At 38.6% G+C, this 21229-nt stretch overlaps 2 protein-coding genes across 2 annotated transcripts; one reads left to right on the forward strand and one right to left on the reverse strand.

Annotated features, from left to right (window-relative positions):
• Positions 1–1168: 1168 nt before the first annotated feature.
• Positions 1169–9065, forward strand: LOC121413308 (guided entry of tail-anchored proteins factor 1-like). The gene is made up of 4 exons (XM_041606087.1): positions 1169–1262; positions 6686–6851; positions 7769–7836; positions 8465–9065. The coding sequence occupies exons 1-4, from the start codon at positions 1176–1178 to the stop codon at positions 8690–8692; spliced, it is 549 nt and encodes a 182-aa protein (XP_041462021.1). The 5' UTR covers positions 1169–1175; the 3' UTR covers positions 8693–9065.
• Positions 9066–9072: 7 nt separating this feature from the next.
• LOC121412470 lies at positions 9073–16876 on the reverse strand. Its single transcript, XM_041605283.1, has 2 exons — positions 9921–16876; positions 9073–9176 (listed from the first exon to the last, which is right to left on the reverse strand). The coding sequence occupies exon 1, from the start codon at positions 16874–16876 to the stop codon at positions 11465–11467; it is 5412 nt and encodes a 1803-aa protein (XP_041461217.1). The 3' UTR covers positions 9073–9176; positions 9921–11464.
• Positions 16877–21229: the final 4353 nt, after the last annotated feature.

A 21229-nucleotide genomic window follows, 5' to 3' on the forward strand; every position in this document is an offset into this window, starting at 1 on the left:
TATTAAAAGCGTCCATTACACTGTCTTTTTTTTCCAGATCGAAATATAAAAATTTTCAATTCGCGCTTTGCGCTCGCATCCATAGGCGGCGGAAGCGGGGGGGACGTGTCCCCCCTAAATTTTTTTTTAATACCCTTTTTTTTTTTTTTTTTTTTTGCTTGTCAACTTTTTTTCCTGCGTCCCCCCTAAATTCACTTGGACATCCCCTGAAACGTGTGTTATCCCCCCCTAAAATTTAGGCTGATGACCTTTTTTTTTTTTTTGTTTTTTTTTTTTGCTTGTCAAATTTTTTTTGGTTAGCAAGTCATATAATTTCGGTCGATAACCTTTTTTTTTGGGGGGACGCTTATCAAATTTTTCACCTGTGTCCATCCAAAAATTTCAGGTGGACACCCCCTAAATTGTTTGGCTTCCGCCGCCAATGCTCGCATCTATTGTTCTTCTAGATACCCATCTTAATCATTGGTACCGAAAATGCTTAGAATATCAAGTTTTCAGGTCAGAATATAAAGAAATTTCAGCTCACTCTCTAGTGAGATACATATCTTTCCTCATGAGTTACTACAAACAAACCTAAACAGGTACATTTTTGTACATGTCATACTAAAAAATTTCAGCACGCGCTTCGCGCTCGCATTGTTGGTGAGGGTGAGATATATGCGTCTCTTTCCCATGAGTCATATATAAATATAAGCCTATGTGTGTTGGGGGGTGTGGGTGAGTTTGTTCGTTTTGTGCGATCGAGCGCCTTTGGAACATCGATTCGTGATTTTGCCCCCCCCCCATCTGAAAAATGGATCGACGCCCCTGTGTATCATGCTCAATCAACAGATCACTACGTGTATGTACATGGTCCAGACAATTTTTGTCATTTTTTTTCTTTCGTATGAGTTTAGAATAGGCTCATTTGTAACACAAATTGAATTAAAAAAAAAAAAGTACACTACACTACAACAATGAAGGAATTTCCAAGAACACCATGCATATCAACCTCTCCCAAATGTCCTAACTTGCGATTTTAGTGGGGGTAATGTTGAAAGATCCCCATCCACAAGAACTTTTGTGTCAATCATCACCCCCCCCCCCCCATGAGTACCCCAATCCATTTTTCGCCACTGTTTGCATTCTGCGATATCGCCCTCTTGAGTTCAGAGATACATTGTAGCTGCTGCGTGATGTCTTCTTCTACTGCCCTATTTGTGTTCATTTACGTCTCCGTAGTTCACACTTATCGACTGTATATACCCACTTTATCGAAGATTGTAAGTAATTATGCGGTTTTAAAAAGGAGATGATTCTTACAAATCTTGAATTTTGGGGAATACTCATTTAATCCCCATATTTTTACGTCGACGTCGTCACGAAATTTCAGTCCCATCAGTTGAATTTCGTGTTGTGATTTTGCACTCGTTCAATGAACAAGGTTATTTATGAATCATATGATGGTGGGCCCCTAGTCTGCGCACCTAACAATTTGAGTTAAGATTTAACATGAATTTCTTCTTATTTCACGAAATCTTTCAGTTAATAATGTTCCTTATATTATTATTAGGGCATTATCGTGATATTGGGAACAGTGTGACCAGATTTCACAAAATGAAATACGGGACAATCGACAAAAAAGTCAACAAAGAAGGCTATACACAGTGTTAGACTTTTGAAAAATATAAAGAATCAGAAGGGAGGGTGAACGAAAGAATGAAGGAGAGAAAGAAAGAAAAGAGATGAATTGAGAAGAAAGAAAGGAAAATGTAAAATAGAATAAAAGGATGAAAGAAAGAATAATAGAGAGAAAAAAGGTTTCCGTCATTCTTTAAATTGAATATAGAAAGAAAGGAAGGGAAGGTGAATAAATGTGTGAAAGACAAAATAAAGGAGAGAAAATCAGTAAGAAAAAAAAGGGAGGAAAGAAAAAAAATGAAGGAAAGTCATGTTTCCTTTATTCTTTGAAAGAAAGAAGAAAATTAGGAAGGGAGGGGGAAAAAGAAACAAAGAATAAGTGAAATTATGAAATAAAGAATGAAAGGAAGGTGGAAAGAATGAAGGGAGGAGAGAATGAAAACAAGAAAATAATGGGGGAGAGAAAGAACGATAAGAAGAGGAAAGGAGAAGGAAGCAAAGAAAAGTTTAAGGAAAAAGGAATGAAGGAAATAAATAAAAAAGAACTTTAATAAAGAAGGCAGGTAAGAGAAAGAAGGAAAGAAAAATGAACAAAGAGAGAAAGGATCAGAAAAGAAAGATCTATATAGAAATAAAGATAGATGGGACAAAACAGAGCAAGCAGGAAGGATAGAAACGAAAGAGGAAAAAGTTCAAACTTCACGCAAACAAAAACAATCTAATCATGTAACAAAAATCATGATATACGGTGGGTTTTCTTAATAAATAGAAAAAATGTTTTAGAAATTAATAAAATTTCAAAGTGAGACATTGTCAACTTAAAAATTAGATGAAATATCGCTGCATCATACACATTAAGACTCAAAACAAAAGCTGAAACAACTAGATCTAGTTAATCCTCCGATTACATCTCCAAATCAGTAATCTAAGAAATATAATTGTGCCAATTTTCCGCCGATTTTGTGATTATTTTGGTGGAAAAATTGGTTATCATGTCATTGTTTGCACCATTGAGAATCTACTCCGATCCTAATTGCCTATAGTACCTGTCACACACAGGCAGGAGGCCAGTTCGTTTGCAATGTATTGGGTTAGCAAGAAAATCACCGCAGAACTTGCAAAGATTTACAGTGGTTTAGTTATTGAATTTATTGTTGTCTCTGCTTCGTCATCTGTTGGTTATTTGATGAAAATTCGTCACTTTTAAATGTATGAACTACATTTTGTTCAATATTCTGAAATACGGGACAAATGGGCGTCCCGGGAAGGGTTTGTCGGGACGCCGGGACAAAGCAGCAAAATACGGGACAATCCCGGGAAATACGGGACATCTGGTCGCCCTGATTGGGAACCACCATCAGTAGCTAGAGGCGCACGGCCAATGAATATTGTACAATGCCTACTTAGCTTGTTGTACGCGATCAAATGGGAGGCTGAATGTTACACATTCGTACCGTTGCACAGAAGACGTACCATCCTAAATGTACCGTCCAAAATGTACCATTGCACGGCTTTAGGAGGTGACGTCACAATGCGATTTCATTGAATAAGGTGACAATGCGCGTACAGCCCGCTGGCTAAATGCGCAATGCTGTCCAAGATCATGCGCGCTTGTGGGCCCGGCTTGTGGGATTTTGCTTTTCGCTTTCGATATTTTTGCTCCCTTTTCATAGATTACTGCAGGGAAAAACTCTTGTTTTTTCATATTTTCGCTAGAAATTACCGAGGCGTTGTACAACACAAATAGCGAATATTCTTATTCGTGCGATGGTGTGAGATTTCGCATTCGGTGAAAGAAAGAAACGCTCTATTCAACTCGGCTAACGCCTCGTTGAATAGAGCAACTTTCTTTCACCTCATGCGAAATCTCGTACCATCGCACTCATGCCTATTCGCTATTTGTATATTCAACCCACGTAGATCTAGACCAAAAGCTTCGGTCTCTGTTATGTTGTTCAGCTGAACTCCGTTGGCTTCACTCACCAAATACAGAGACCGAAGTTCTAGCGCGATCTGTACAGGGGACTCAATGGCCATATGTTTGTGTACTTAAGATCAGATAAAACGGGGAAGTGAATTTGCGCAACAGCCGAGGTAAGTCACTGTTTTTGTTCCTTTTAACTTGATTTTTCTGTTTTTTGGCAATTAATGCCAAGAGGGAATATTAATTTGCATTTTGGTCGCGTTCATTTCAAAAAATTTTATTCATTAAAGACAAAAACTGAAGAGCCCCGACGGGGGGATTTTGCATTGCAAGTCCCCTAATGGTGGATGCACGATAGCGAGCCGTCTGTGTACGAGGAGAAAAAAAATGTTAAAAAACTCCTCGAAGCAGACGGCTGCCAGCTGTCTATAACCCAGGCTGCTGTTCCCAGGGAACTCCCTGGGACCTTACCGTGTAATTGACCATACCTCACGGACTAGCGTGAAGTACCCAGCACTACGATCATCTGGATGACGACATACTCAATATCGACAACAATTGTGTGGGACCTCTGGGTTTCAGAACTCCTTCTTTCCTAGTGTTGTACGCCATTTGAACCAGCTCCCTGCCAGTGTAACATCTGCTTCTTCTCTGGAACAGTTTAAGAGGCAGCTGGACGGGATAACGCTGCGCCAGGCTTAGATGGAAAGGTTAATTTTTACTTGCACAAGGAGCACTTTTACCCCGTATGTACATACACCTTTAACCTAATAAGCATATTACTGAGGTTTGGCAATGCAGCATGGCACACTCGTTTTTCAGCACTGCACAAAGTACGAAAATACTCTACCCAGAGGTCTGTACTACACCTGGAAGAAGAAGAAGTATGGTCAAAATAATTCTCCGAATAAATAGTTAAAACAGAAATCAAGCACTTACCACGATTATATGGATGAAGGTCTAACGAGTGGCATTTTCCCGACATCGAGGCACAGACTGGAACCTAAAAAAAACGAAAAGTTCTGTCGCGGTAGCTCCCCTTCTTTCAAATTCAAATAAAAATGGCCGATCGAGACCGGTACTGAGGCTGTTGCGCACACGTATAGCCCCGGGCTCAATCGGCCATTTTGTTTTTAATTTTGAAGAAGGGGAGCTCTCACGACAGAACTTTTCGTGGTTTTTTTTGAGGTTCCAGTCTGTGCCTCGATGTCGGGAAACTGCCACGCATTAGACCTTCATCCATATAATCGTGGTAAGTGCTTGATTTCTGTTTTAACTATTTATTCAGAGAATTATTTTGACCATACTTCACGCTAGTCCGTGAGGTATGGTCGATTAGACGGTAAGGTCCTGGGCCATTCACTTTGTACACAAGTGCACATATACAAATCGACGAGTGGTTCCCAAAACCACGATTTGGCCATTATGAGTAAGTGTACCAAATTTCTCATTAAAAAATGAAAGAAAATATACGATTTTCTTGAAAAAACCTTGGGCTGTCATTTTCAGATTGAAACAAAACATGGTACCCCATGTCAGCGCACTCATTCACTTTGTATTTTTTTATCCAAGTTGGCAGCTCTACATTAGAGCTGCCAACTTGGATTAAAAAAATTTTAATTTGTTTTAATCAATAAATATCATATAAATTACTTTATGATATTTATCAACCGAAACAAATATTTTACAAATCGTGATATTAATCGGCAAATGCAAGTATTTTTAAAATCTAAGTTGCAACTCTGCACGCGTGTGTATCTAGGTATCGATAACAAAAGAAATAAAAATGGCGACGTAAACAGACGGGGTAAGTGAAAAACGGGGGCCTTGCAGCGGGCTTATTGTAAAAAGGAGGGTCCTCGGAACGGGCTTCAGAACTACAAATGTTTGTGAAAACGGGGGTCTTTGGAACGGATCGCCAGTGTGTGAGTGCTTAAATGCATCCCAATGGAACGAACATGCGTGCATGATGCAGCTAGCCTGGCTGCACGTTCGCCGGGTAGACTCGCGCCGAGGCGATGGTAGGATAGCGCTCTGCGACCGCTTTTCACCAAAATTACAGCTCATTGTAGCAGATCAATGCAACCGGAATGGCATAACAAAAATATGGGAAGCTTTGGAGCGGATTTCTTCTTTTTTTCTCGATAAGAAGAAAATGCTATGCCTTGGGACAGAAGTGTAAAATTGGGGGTCCCCTCCGCGGCACATACCCACTATGCGTTATATACTGAGTACTTCGCCATCTTGTTCTCTTTTGTCCTCGCCAAGCTACAAGACACATATCATCTTTTTTTTCATCCCTGTCAATGAATTTCAGTTAAATTTTATACTGCTTACCAGAAAAATAAAACTTTCTTGCCAGTATTAGGGACAGTGTTTTTCCGCGATCGCGGAAAACGGACGGAATTCACGGAAAGGGCCTTTTGAAACGGAAAGTGGCATTTCAAACGGAAAATCACGGAAAACGTATTTTCCCTCAAAATACACAGAATAGCAACAAAAATTACTCCAAAATCACAACAAAATGAGAATATTAAATGGCCACAAAACCCCAGAAAACACAATCTCACTTCGCTACAATCATGACAATTCACACATCGTGACTGCACTTGACATCAGCACATTCGAATGTACCCTGCGCCCGTACGTACCCGGCCGTCCGTGTTGGGCTGCACGGTACATACATTATATCGTTCCAACTACACGGTCGTGTGTTGCTGCCCTCTACATTTGAAGATGTAACAGCACGATATCGTGGTCTTAAAATCCAAGATGGCGGATTGGCAAAAGCCGTTGACTGATGATAACGATGTCAAAAAAACCCCAAAATTATTGATGAAATATAATTTCACCGTGAAATAATGCTAATAATGTGAAAGGTGAGGATGTATGCATGCTGAATATCTTTGTAAAATTATTATATACACCAGCATAGATCCGATTAGAACGGATTCTATTGTGTTGTTGGTACAGTAGCAGATACAATTTTGACCAGTGCTGAAACGGAATTTGAGATTTTTTGAAACGGAAAAGGCAATTTTTTGAAACGGAAAATCACTGTCCCTACAGTATCCATTACCAAAATCGCTTTCACTATAGGCCTTACATATTGATTGTTTTCTCTGTTTCTCTCTCATGTAGATTCTGAAGAAATTCAAATTGCTGTGTGCAGAAAATGAGGACAAGAAAAGGGAACTACAAGATCTGCTGGATCAGCAATCTGAAATCAATATGAAAGAAGAATTTGCAAAGTATGCAAAGGTTGAACGGAAAATCATTAAACTCAAAGAGGAATTGAAATCATTAAGTAAGTATAAAGTCTGAAAGTCTCTGGGGCTTGTTCAGATATATGTATATCTGCATAGGATATACATGAGAGCAAGAGGCCCTCATGCCAGCCCAAATCACCTCTAACATTCCCCTTGGAGTTGCTCCAAGATCTGTCACAAACAATATTCAAGATTATTTAGAAAAATATTAACCTAACTATGGCAGAATGATATTTCCTTTTACTGCCCAATTGTTTATTACCCCTACAAAGTAGCCCTTAAAATGAAAGTAATAGCCCCCAATATTCTGCAATTGCCCCTATGTGGAGAAAAAAGTCCCTTAAAACATGAAAATTATTCCCTACCCTGATGTATGTATATGCTAAATCCCAGGAACTTTTCTTGTACTGATCAGACCAGGGGTTGTTTCATAAAGGTGTTTGTAGGTTAAGAGCAACTTTAAGAACGACTGGTCATACTTTCTTGTGGTAAATGGTAGATTCATTGGCGATGGTTTAGAGCGTAAAAAGGATCACCAGTCATTCTTGAAGTCGCTCTTAACTTACGAACAGCTTTATGAAACGTACCCCTGACTTGGTACAACAAATCGCCTCATATATTATAAATGAACAAGCATGTATGTTTACGCATCAACTCTAAAAATAACTATTTGCCCAAATTCTCACAGATTTGATAAGTAAAATGTATCTTTAAAGAGCTATAGAATTTATTTCCCTAGTGCTGTCTTTACTATTCAAAATTTTTAAACTCGTATCTGTTTTATTTTATAATACAGAATTTAACAAGGATTTGATTGAAGTGATGGTGGCAGCAATCGTTTCACATGCATAAGGGCAATGTTGCTTTTTTGATGAGACAATTGTTTTGAGATTCCTATTCCTGACAGGAAAATTGTACATTATTTTTTCATTATTTTCTTTTATCTCTGTCGTAGAAAATTCACAAGTTGCAACGAGATTTACTGTCAGCTGGGGGCTCACATTGGCTTTGAACACAGTCTATGTAAGTAAGAAAATGTTTTTTGCAGAAGAATTTCTGTCAACTTGTTGCTTTCTCTCACTCAAAATACAAATACTCAAATGATTACACTTTAGTTGATTTTTTTTACTGAGGAAAGAATGAGATAGATATGATTATCCAATCTTGCTCATTGTAGTTGATCTGTATGTCATCTATTATACATGGCACACACTTTGCTGAACTTGTGTCAAAGACAACCACATGCATGTTGGTTTAACCTCAGAGAAAACTGGGCCACCACAGAGGTGCAAAAAAGTTTGCTGGAATCATATCATACTTGTATTTACTGTAATTGGTCAACTATTTTAGAATTATAGGCAGATCCAGACCTGCCAACCAGTACGTTTTTGGCATATTTATTACGTTTTTGCAACAACAAAAAACTTTTTTTTTTTCATTATTGTTTTTAATTTTGTTAAAACCAGGTTGAGATATAAACATGTTTATTTTTTTTCACCTGCAAGAGCAGTGCGCATTTTAGCTGACATGCAGCTTGAGCTGCATGCCAGCTAAATTTTTAAGTGAAGTGAATGATTTTTAAGTGAAGTATATTTTTTTAAAGTATTGGATATTCCCTTCAACTAATTCACTCAACATTTTCCTTTGATAGAGTATTTTCATGATTGGCCTGATCTGGACCTATCGATATGAACCTGTCATTCTCTTAGAGGAGGAGTGGACCTGGCCTTTCGGGCGGATCTTGGCCTTCCCATGTGGTGTTCCTGGAGCTATAGGTATCACTGCCTGGCTGGCTGTCTGCTCAGCAATGGTTGCAAGGTTACAGGAATCTGTCAAGAGCTTTGTGCCAGGGGAGAGGACAATTCCAAAGGCTTCTTGAAGGTACATAGATACACAGATTGCAGTTCTAGGATTCAGTCGGGTACACTGTGAAGACATCAGGAACTTGCTACAGTTTCATGACCTTGATGTCTGATTGATCTTTGTGTCCTCAAACCATAGGCTGAATGTGTCTACAGGCATTTTCTTCAAGATCTCTCATAGGCCTAGATTGGCTTCGATGATAGTATAAGAATTTGCTTTCAACAGAATGAGAGGTATACTGTCTCTTCTCTTAGTGCAACATCGATGATAGCTTTTAGACAAAACAGAATTCATTACTAATTGAAAATAAAAATGATAGATGTTTGCTGTAAACAGTGCTTAGAGCGTCCAGTGGGTGACCGTGTTTCTGAACCGGCATAGTCAGCCTGCAACACTGTAGCTGAAGCATCTCTATAAAGGACAATTGGTCATTTCTTTGGGGTTCCAATCATTCTTTAATTATCTCAAATGATCCATATACTCCGTATGCTCCGTAAAAACTGTATACAAATGAAACAAATCGAACGAATAATAAATCAACCGTTCACGAATAGGCATGTACTGAAAACAATGACCTAAAGAAATATGCATCTTACATTGTCTAATTATAACCCTTTGTCTTAACTTCAACTTAACATATTTCCATTATAATACCATGATTTCATTGTTCTGTGCTTTCATACATTATGCACACATATAATCTATCTGAAACCATAATTCCATATCTGTATTCTTCATAATGTAACCTTTCTCATATTTGTTATCCTTCATCATTCAACTAAAGTCAAGATTTCTGACCATTTGCATTCTTTGTATCTCAACTCTGTTCATAACGATAACATGTCTTAAACCTGTATAACTCTTCATTCCTAACTATACTTCTATCAGAATGAATCAACCTTTCACTGTATCAAACTTGCATTAACCTTCTCAATTTCTCCATGTCATGCACTTAATTTACTCATAATAGTACATCAACCTAACAGTGGCAAACGTTTGTTTACATTCTTTCATTCATGTGCATTTCGTTCGCGTGCCGTAATCTACATTACATAATAACAATTGGAATTTGCGAATCAACATTGGGTCGGCCGCCGGAAAGTAATGTACATCGGCCTAATGTAATGTACACACATTGAGTTATCTATCATGGATCTGTGCTTATTGAATGCACTTATACAGAGATAATCTTATCATTGAACTTTAATTATTCTTAATAATCACTACCTTGGATCGTTACATACCTCCTTTCTGCCTTCTTATGTGTATATTTTCATAATACACGTCGATGTCTCCAAATTAGACAGATTTCATCAACTGGAATTCGAAAATGGTGCCATTTCCAGATAGCAAATTTAGTAGCCTGAAGATGGCGCTACATAACTAAATTTAAACCAGTCCAAATAATTGTCAAAAAAGATCGATCACTGAAACATGGCTCCTTTAAATTATTAATATAATTTACCAAATAACGATTGATCGAATTATCACAGATCGTCGATAACCTAAATAGACTTTCTTTCTATCTTTTTCTAGTTTAAATTTTGCTCGTGCATTATCAACAACAATATGAAACTAATGTACATACTATGCATGTCAAACATTCTTAAGATCAATTAAACATGTTACCAAATAAACACTGTATATATTAACTAGGTAATCAATCTCAAGCTGCTTACTCTCAATGATATACAGCACAATCTTATGAAAAAAAAAATTGTTTCCTATTAAATTTTGCTGACATTGATTGCCTTTAAATGATTGTAAAGGTTTGCAACCAAATTCAAACTTAGCTCCAAAAAGGTAAATTAGTTGAGGTCTTTCACCAATAATTAAACCAAGTGCAACTAGCACAATCCAATTAATGTTTGTATAACATCTTTTCTACTTTGAATAAACAATACATCTTAACATCTCGCACGAGTTTTCGTCTGAATTCAAGTGCGAATAAATTCATCTAGCCTCTTGCTTATCTCAATTAACAATTTCATATTGATAAGCATAAATCTTCGTAAATTGTATGAAAAAAAAACAACAACACAGAAACAATGTTCATACATGTTTCTAATATTCATATATAAATAAAGGTTTCATAGTGAATCACACATATGCCCATTGATACTATATTATACATTTCAATAATTTCTGGAATTCAGCCACTTTGTAAATTTAGCCATCAAAGATGAATGTGATTTCCCTTTTACATTCACCCTTTTAAAACAAATCAAATAAACATATTCCCAATTTTGAAAATTTTGGCTGCTGTATTACATAAACGTGTGAATTCCAGAGCATTGACTTGTTAAATCCAAACTTGTTGAAACATCATAAATGACCTGTAAAGAGATGAATGGTTATTACATAGAAAAATGCAATACATAAACTTTGCTGTTCAATGAAAGTTTTCACATTTTTCTTGTGCAAATTTAGAAGTTCAGTCAGTCTCAGTTCAGGCACTAATAAGGTCTGTAATAAATGAGTTTGTATAGTCTTTCATCATGCAGACCTTGAAGATATGAATAGTCTTGACTCTAGACTTCCAAATTAATTTGTTGCTCCTGATGAATGTTGTAGCCTTCTTCTCAGACTTAATCAATGGAACATGCTGATATATTATAGAAATTAATGTTTCTGGAAAAATTCATATCAATTAGTCTCATTTACAGACTTTTTCGATTAATCAAACTATAATAAGGCCCATACTTTCTAGGCTTTCTCAACATTTTAATCCTAATTGAATAGATTCCCTGCGTAAATGTTCGAAGTCAGGTTCCTTGGCCGGGAATTCCTATTGGTCTTCTTGCGGTAACAGTAAGATCAGTTTGTGAATAGGACGCTCCAATTCTTGAAGCGGACCTTTACGCTTACCACTATTACCTATTCCGGGGTCTCCCAAGGTGAGTTTCACTTTGCGAATGTGTCCATCTTCAGATGGTAGGATTTCGGCAACACGCGCTAGGGACCACTGATTTCTTGGAGTATTGTTGTCCTTCAGAATGACGATGTCTCCAACACAAGCTTCGCGTTGTGGGCGTGTCCACTTCTGGCGGACCTGAAGGTTCTGAAGAAACTCCTTTCTCCATCTACTCCAGAATTCATTAATGAGGTGTTGTACCCTCCTCCATCGCTTTCTCGAGTAGATATCTGCATTCTGGAAGTTTCCTGGGGGAGGAAGGAACACCTTTGACTTCATTGTTATGAGGTGGTTTGGTGTCAGAGGTGCTAGATACGTTGGATCATTGAGATGAGTTACTGTCAATGGTCTGCTGTTGATGATAGCTGCAGCCTCACACATCAAGGTTCGTAGTGATTCATCATCAAGCTGCCTTCCAGATTGGTACAGGAGAGTATCTAGAACACTGCGAATAGAGCGTATCTGCCGCTCCCATACTCCTCCCATGTGGCTGGCAGAGGGAACGTTGAAGATAAAGTGAACATAATCACATCCTTCACTGAGAAGACAGTCCTTGACCTTCTGATGATCCATTTCATGCCAGGCTTTTTTTAGTTCTGCATCCGCTCCGACGAAATTTGTCCCTCTATCACATCTCAGTTGTTGAACTGGTCCTCGGAGAGCTGTGAAACGACGAAATGCTTGAATGAATGAATCAGTAGTCAAGCTGTTGAGTGTCTCGACGTGTACCGCCCGAGAGGCCATACATGTGAAGATGAGACCGTATCTCTTCAAATCCTTTCTACCTTCCTTAATCATCCAAGGTCCAAAACAGTCCATCCCGCAATATGTGAATGGTGGAGCCTCTGTTACTCTGTCGGAAGGAAGATCTGACATTTTTTGGATTTGAGTTGGACTTCGTAGTTTCTGACATATGACACATTTCCGTATGAGTTTTGATACTCGATTACTGCCTCCGAGAATCCAGAATCCATTCTCTCTGACTTGATTGAGCGTCATGCCTCTACCCTGATGTGCTGTTAATGCATGGCAATGACGAAGGATTATTTCTGTGATATGGTGGCTTTGAGGAAGGATTGCGGGATGCTTCCTTATGTACGAATCATCACCTCTTCGAATCCGTCCTCCTACCCTCAGGATATCGTCTTTATCTAGGAAGGCGTCAAGACCATGGAGACGGCTAGCTTTCTTTATCTGACGTTTCTTCTTTCTTTCAGTTAGACCCTGATCATTTTGGATAGATTTCAGAATCTGGATTTCATCTCCAAAGGCTTCTCTTTGAACATGCTTCAGAATTTCAATCTCTGCTTGATGGAGATCCAGCACTGCAACATTAGCCTTGGTTGATGGATCGTCCTTTGCTTTTTTGGCATGTCTCTCTCTACAGCGTTGTTTCAAACGTGAGATGAATATCAGGCAGTATGCAACAGCTTTCCTTGCTACAAGCCAACTAGAGAAACGTTGAAGTCTTTGCAGGTCGAACCCATCTTCTCTGGATTGAGAGACATGTACTTGAGTCCTTTTCACCTCTGGGTCATTGGGAAGAACATCGAATGTCTCTCTAACTTCATCTGTGGGAATTGACTGTTCCCATAGCATTTCTGGTCCATGTAGCCATTTTGAGTCATTTAGCTGATTAACTGTTAGACCTCTGGATGCTTCATCAGCTGGGTTATTTTTTGACTCAATGTACTTCCACTCTGAAGGTCTGGAAAAGTCCCGGATCTGTTGAATCCTGTTGGCTACAAATACGTGAAAGCGTTTGTCAGTGTTATTTATGTAGCCAAGCACGACTCTGCTGTCAGTCCAGAACACATGTTCTGCATCATCAAATTTGAGCTCTGCTTCCAGAAACTTCTTAACCTTAGCGGCGACAACAGCAGCAGTCAATTCCAGGCGAGGTACTGTTACAGACTTCAGTGGTGCTACTCTGCTTTTTCCAAGTACTAGTGAGCAATGTATTTTGTTAGTGGCATCAGTCAACCTCATGTAAGTACATTGACCATATCCTGTAGTACTTGCGTCAGTAAAGTGATGGTATTGTACCGACTTTATTGACTTGAAATCAGTAGGTTTGTAGCACCTAGCAATTGATATGGATTCAAGTTGCAGTATGTCCGTTCTCCATTTTTGCCATTGTACCCGGAGATCATCAGGAAGAGGATCGTCCCAGTCTGTTGACATCTTGCAAAGTGCCTGGAGGATCTGCTTTCCTTTAAGCACCACAGGTGCTAATAATCCGAGGGGATCGTAGATAGACATAACTGTAGAAAGTATCCCTCGTCTGGTTAGCGGCTTGTCCTGAAGTGTGATTCTGAAGTTAAATGAGTCAGATTCAACACACCACTGGACTCCAAGAGCTCGCTCTAGTGGTAGATCATCCTGGAGCAGATTAATCTCTCTTACATTTTTTGCTCTATCTCTTTCGGGAAACGTCTGCAGTACCTCTCTTGAGTTAGATACAAGCTTATGGAGATGGAGACCGCCCTTCTCACATAGTTTCTTGGTTCTGGATATGAGATCTACAGCTTGGTGTACTGTAGGCAAGGACTTCAAGCCATCGTCCACGTAAAATTCTTGATGAATGAAGTCTCTTACATCTTCACCGAACTCAACAGCATGGTCTGAAGCAGTTTGTCGGAGACCAAAGTTGGCACATCCCGGTGAGGAGGCTGCCCCAAATAGATGTACTTTCATCCTGAATTCATTTGGTACTTCATCGTAATTACCATCCTTCCACCACAGAAATCTGAGATAATCTCTGTCTTCCATGTTGACTCTGAACTGGTGGAACATTTCTTGAATGTCACACATGAATGCGACGTGATCCAGTCTGAAGCGGCAGAGTACTCCGACTAACTTATTTGTTAAGTCTGGTCCTGTGAGTAGGTGCGAATTTAACGACTCTCCTCTGCATTTCGCACTGCAGTCAAATTCGACTCTCAGTTTATTTGGTTGAACTACCCCATGGTGTGGGATATACCACACTTTACCATCTGTGTTATGGTCTGGTGCTGGTTCCGCATAACCTTTCTCTAGAAGAGTTTCCATTACCTTGGTGTACTTCTTGCGATACTCGTCATTTTGCTTGAACTTTCTTCCAAGATGATCAAGTCTTCCCTTCGCAAGAACTGTGTTATTCGGCAACTTTGGCTTCTCATCCTTGAATGGCAAAGGCATTTCATAATGCCCATCGTCTAATTTGTGAATCTTATCTCTCATAATGTTCATAAATTTGACGTCATTTTGTGAGTATGCCACTCCTTCAGCCTTGGTGTCAAGGAAATCAGCTTCCATCAATCTTGTCACTGTTGCAGGGGTGATCTCTTCCTTGACTGATGTGTTATGAGCAAACAACACATCCTTGTTTCCTGTTTTTAGCTCAGCAGGAATCTCACAGGCTGTCAATCGATGACTTACACCAACTGGATCATCCTCATAGTTGTGTTCATTTTCTTTCACAGTACCCACAATGCTCCATCCTAAGTCTGTCTTTAGGCCATATGGACCATTAGGCCAATCACGATCAGGAGGAATGACATCTCTTGGAATGAGGGCTCTAGCACAGTCGTACCCAATCAACAAACCAATTTCACAATCTTGTAAGGGCAGTAGGTTATGTGAAATCTTGGAAAGGTGAGGGATACTGGTCGCCATCTCTGGAGTGGGTATGTGATTACGATTTGCTGGTATGAACTGTCTGGTATAGGTTGATGGTAAAGCTATCTTCTGTTCTCCATCAAATGACCTGATGGAAAGACCTTCAATGCGTTCGCTTGGTACTCTTTCATCCACAGCCGACATCGTTGAAAGAAGGAGACTTACAAGAGTTCCATGCAAATTCATCTCATTCTTGGTTTTCTCTAGCAGAAACGTGGTGTCGGATTGAGTGTCAAGTAATGCATACATCATTCGCTCATCCGATGTGGTCGAGTGAGAAAGCCAGACAGGAACTATCATTGTACTCTTTGTAATGGTCAATCCAGCGTTAGAGTGTTGGCTAAATGAAGCATGAGACCATGACGACTGAGTTTCATTGGGTCTTGGATCTATCTCTTGTTCCTTCTTTGGTTCTGGTCTCTTTCTGCTTTCATGTAGTAAAGATGGATGTCGTCCGTTACAAATGTCACAGGTACTTCTTCGCCTACAAGCCTTAGACATGTGACCATACTTTAGGCAGCCGTAACATAGACCTTTCTCTCTTATGTGACTTTTACGATCCGCCATGTTCTTTGACGCAAACTCGGTACATTCTTGTAGGGAGTGGTCTTTCTTGCAGCATGAACATGATTGTGGCTTAACTCTCTTCTCCCTTTCCTTGCTGCCTGAGTTTGGATACGTCACATTGGTTGAGAGGGTTCTGACATCTGATAAAGACATCGTCTTGTTAGATCTTCCATCGATTTTGCCATGGAGAGAGGTAACAGGGTAGCATGCTACCTTAGCTTCTGCTTCGATGAATTTTGCAAATATCTGAAAAGGAGGAAACTGTCCATTCACGTCTCTCCAATCGATAACCTTGCGTGACCATCGTGCAACGAGCCAGTCTGGCAATTTATACAAGATCTTTTGATTCTCCCTTTCGTCGTTTAGGTGGTGAAGGTTACCAATCTTGTCCATGGCACTGACACATTGATGGAGGAAATCTGACAGATTCCTCAGACCGATGGCATCCTTCGGAGATATCTTTGGCCATCGGTCCAATTTATCGCGAAAGGCATTTGCTATGATGAAGGGGTCACCATATCTACTGGTGAGGGCTGTCATGGCTTCCCCATATGCCTTGTCATTTCCAACTAGAGCATATCCTCGAACAAGTTCTAGAGGTTGACTTCTTAAGTATTTCTGTAGGTAGAAAAACCGATCCATAGGCTGAATACCGCTTTGTTGGATTAAAACATCAAACGCGTGCTTCCACGCAGGAAAGGACATAGGATCTCCTGCAAATGTCACTGGTTCGGGCAATGGGAGCCTTGTCATCCGCATCTGTTCTATTAAGACGTTCACTGCGTCACCTCGAAGGTCATTTACATTTGGGTGAGTTTCTGGTTCAACTTCGCGGATGCCATTCACCCAATCTTGACAATCTTGCTGCTTCTCTGATACCACGCGTACAGCGTGAGATTTCTTCGACCTCTTTGTCGAAGTCCGTGATGAGGCAGTTCCTTCTCTTTGTGCGATCAAGACCTCAAGAGTTTGTTTCATCAGGTTGCTGTGCTCTTCCTCTACTTCATCTAATTTACTGACACTGTCGTCATCAATCTTGGCAGTGGCACGAAGTGCCATCAACTCATCTTGTGTCAGTATCAACTTGTCTACATTAGTTTGTAGACAATCTCTGGTTTCTTGGATAGTCGAGGTAGCACTCTCGTCACCCAGCAGCACTCGAAGTTTATTTGCTGTGCACCTCCAAGTCTTGATGAGACTTTCAAACTCCTTCGACTTGATGTCGATTTGCCACAAGAGTCCCTTTTCCGTTGCTTTGGCTTCACGGTGTGGTCTACCTTCAGCCTCAGCCATGACGAAACTGTTTCCGAGGAGACGTCTAGACGTAAAAGGAGTTTTTACTGTAGCTGAAGCATCTCTATAAAGGACAATTGGTCATTTCTTTGGGGTTCCAATCATTCTTTAATTATCTCAAATGATCCATATACTCCGTATGCTCCGTAAAAACTGTATACAAATGAAACAAATCGAACGAATAATAAATCAACCGTTCACGAATAGGCATGTACAGAAAACAATGACCTAAAGAAATATGCATCTTACATTGTCTAATTATAACCCTTTGTCTTAACTTCAACTTAACATATTTCCATTATAATACCATGATTTCATTGTTCTGTGCTTTCATACATTATGCACACATATAATCTATCTGAAACCATAATTCCATATCTGTATTCTTCATAATGTAACCTTTCTCATATTTGTTATCCTTCATCATTCAACTAAAGTCAAGATTTCTGACCATTTGCATTCTTTGTATCTCAACTCTGTTCATAACGATAACATGTCTTAAACCTGTATAACTCTTCATTCCTAACTATACTTCTATCAGAATGAATCAACCTTTCACTGTATCAAACTTGCATTAACCTTCTCAATTTCTCCATGTCATGCACTTAATTTACTCATAATAGTACATCAACCTAACAGTGGCAAACGTTTGTTTACATTCTTTCATTCATGTGCATTTCGTTCGCGTGCCGTAATCTACATTACATAACAATTGGAATTTGCGAATCAACATTGGGTCGGCCGCCGGAAAGTAATGTACATCGGCCTAATGTACACACATTGAGTTATCTATCATGGATCTGTGCTTATTGAATGCACTTATACAGAGATAATCTTATCATTGAACTTTAATTATTCTTAATAATCACTACCTTGGATCGTTACATACCTCCTTTCTGCCTTCTTATGTGTATATTTTCATAATACACGTCGATGTCTCCAAATTAGACAGATTTCATCAACTGGAATTCGAAAATGGTGCCATTTCCAGATAGCAAAATTAGTAGCCTGAAGATGGCGCTACATAACTAAACCTAAACCAGTCCAAATAATTGTCAAAAAAGATCGATCACTGAAACTTTTTCATGTCCAGAATATTGAATGGTGAATGAGTGAATGAATTAGATGTCCACATCCATTTCCCATCCTATTGACATTAGCCACTTGTACAGCTAATTTGGAATGTGTGCATATATTAATTCTTTTCCTGTTTAGGGGCTGATGGAAATATATTATGCACTAGTATCTTGCCATTTTGCATTATTAGAATAAGCATATGAAACTACAGGTAAATAACTGTGTTAAGTGGCCAAGTCATCATTCATTTTTGTATAGCATTTTGAAATGTGCAATGTATGTCACCTTTAAAAAAAAATTATAGAATAAGGTGCTTTTTTGGCAGGTATGGATGACACTATGTGGATAGGTTAGTGAGATATATGTTCAGAGTTACTTAATTATCTTCACACTTGTCAGTGGTGAAGGCCTCCACAGTGACTTGAGCACCAGTTTCTTTTGTTCTGTGCAACTATCCCCAGCCCACTCCGAGTTTAGTTTACTGGCTTCATCTTCTGTCCTATAATTCTCATCAATGTCTCTCCTGGTCTTGTCCTCATTCAGGGATTACATTTCTTCATATCCCCAAAATGGTCACAGCGATATGGACAGAAACTTATGACGTCATAATGGGTTCATTTAAATTCATTATGATGTTATGATGTGATAGTAATGAGATGATGCCATGAGTTCGTCCGCAAAAAGTGGCAGTTAATTGACTATTCTATGAGGGGGAAATAGGCATATATATGAACATTCTCTGCTTCATCATCTGTTAAAGTACAGTCCACCAGGTTGGTGTATCATTGTACTTGTAGAATTATGCTAGAGTATGTACAGTGCTGTGGAATATCTATTCTAGCTCGGGTTCCATACAAGAAAATAATCATGCTAAGTGCCTTGTTTTTATTTCCCAATTCTACAAAGTTTGTGCAGTGAGAAATCAATCAAGCCGCTTTATGGAAAAACAATTACGAGAAATGCTAGCAAACTAGACTGTTTCTGGGCTGTGGTCGAAGAGAAGAAGGCAAGGGAATTCGGTGTAGACTGAGGAACCAGAAATTACTTTCAAACATAAATTATGTTGCAGGGTACTTTGATTAAAAAAGCTTTGCAAAACATAGCTACTAAACGATATAAATGTAAATAATACAGGGTTGCATATTATTCTAGTCCTAACCATTTTGTTACATATTATGCTTTGTAATTGATCTATATTTTTTATTGGTTTAATAAACAAAGTTGAAGTTTTGGTATGAGAATCACGAGACTTGGTAAAAGTCTAGGTTTTAATAGGGTTATTGAAAACTTTGAAAGCCAGAAATAAATGACACTTCTGATTTCAGTTGAATTTGTACTGTCTGTCAGAATTTTTATCATACTACATGTAGACCGATCATGGAACGGATTATTACATGTATGCGAAAACCGTTTTAAAGCCATTTCAAAATTGAATACAATTCAATTTTCTGTGGTTAGGGACTTGTATTCCCCTTTGAGATAATTTTTATTAGGATTCTGGAAGGAAAATAGTTTTTATTTATTTTTTGTTGCACAGTAAGAAGACATTCTATTTGTTTACAGAGGTTTATCACACATGTTAGAAGGAATATTTAAAAGGTCTCCTTGAAAGTAAGCACACTGGGAGATTTCTATTCACATATGACAGGGACAATGGTCTTACTTTTTTGTTTGATTATGATATTGAAAGTCATGTCATTACATTGTTTAATCTTGAGTTTGCATGGATAACGCAAGTTGGAGAAGCAGTGAGTAATAATTACAACATGTCTTTGAGGTCAGGATGAATTATAATTTTGGGGATCATCAGAATGATTAGTTCTTAGTGGGCGCGTCATGGTCTAGTGGTTCTGACTCTCTCCTTTTAAACAGAGGGTCGTGGGTTCTAATCCTAGCCATGGCGTGTTTCCTTCAGCGAGAAATTTATCAACACTGCTGCACTCGACCCAGGTGAGGTGAATGGATACCCGGCAGGATTAATTCCTTGAATGCACCAAGCGCCTTTAGCAGCTGGAGCTACAGCCGGGGTAATATATAGTGCGCCACTGAATATGCAACTAGATAGATCGGCGCCTCATAAATACTATATATTATTATTATTACATGATTTAATCAAGTCAAACTTGAAGTAATAAAAAATTGCCTGCACAAATTTACCACACATGGGGACATGCACTGATTCAACCATTCGATAATAAATGCCTTACTCATTGTTATTCCTAAATAACATTTCATTGTTAATTACTTAGCAACATTGAATTGTTCTGAATCATTAATACCAACACTTTCAGATTATCTAGTAAGGTTCTGTTGAAATTCGTATTGTGATAGTTAACAACCAGTATTATTGTTCTATGAGTTCTTACAAATGCAAAATCGCAAAGACTTCATTATCATTGCATGTATCTTGCATTATGGTATTTGTAAGTTAATTATAGTCAAATATTAGCTTTGCTTACTGTGAAAACATTTCAATTTCTAGATGTCTATCCTCTATTTATACCCTTCCTCAATCATATGCAAGTTATATTGAATAATAGAAAGGGATAGTGGTGAAGAGACAATCAACTTGATACGTTATTATGTTTGGACATGACTTTATTTGAAGAGTATTATATTTTCTAAATATCTGGAGCAGAATTTATCATGAAAAAAATGGACAATTATTTCCTAAATAGTAAACATCACCCTATTATAATTTTGATGCCAAATTTCTAGAAATGAATACAGTAATTAAATATTGTTCATCTTTTGTGATGGATTGAGCTAAAAGCGCTGTACATGTATCTCAACTCTTTATAAAATGAGCTGTCACATACTTTTAAAACGTTCTATGCATCTGTTTGAATATGATATTGATGTTGGTGATGAAAGAGATTAGTCATTGTAATAATGGATGTAAGTGTATGTAAGTGTATCCAAGAGATGGGGAAGATGTGGTAAAAAAAAATTCAGATGCAGCATGAAGATCATTAACGTGGGATAATGGTCATGGAGGGAAGTTACGACAACAGAAAAGATAAAGAATAGCAAATGATACCG

This window comes from Lytechinus variegatus, chromosome 4 (genome assembly GCF_018143015.1).
Source record: "Lytechinus variegatus isolate NC3 chromosome 4, Lvar_3.0, whole genome shotgun sequence".
Taxonomy (NCBI): Eukaryota; Metazoa; Echinodermata; class Echinoidea; order Temnopleuroida; family Toxopneustidae; genus Lytechinus; species Lytechinus variegatus.

Excerpts from the sequence above, each read along its gene's own strand:
- LOC121413308 (XM_041606087.1), top strand. The coding sequence starts at position 1,176 with ATGTCTTCTTCTACTGCCCTATTTGTGTTCATTTACGTCTCCGTAGTT. Across the intron at positions 1,263-6,685 it reads TACCCACTTTATCGAAGATT|ATTCTGAAGAAATTCAAATT; the intron begins GTAAGTAATTAT and ends TCTCTCATGTAG. Across the intron at positions 7,837-8,464 it reads TGGCTTTGAACACAGTCTAT|AGTATTTTCATGATTGGCCT; the intron begins GTAAGTAAGAAA and ends TTCCTTTGATAG.
- LOC121412470 (XM_041605283.1), bottom strand. The coding sequence starts at position 16,876 with ATGGCACTTCGTGCCACTGCCAAGATTGATGACGACAGTGTCAGTAAA.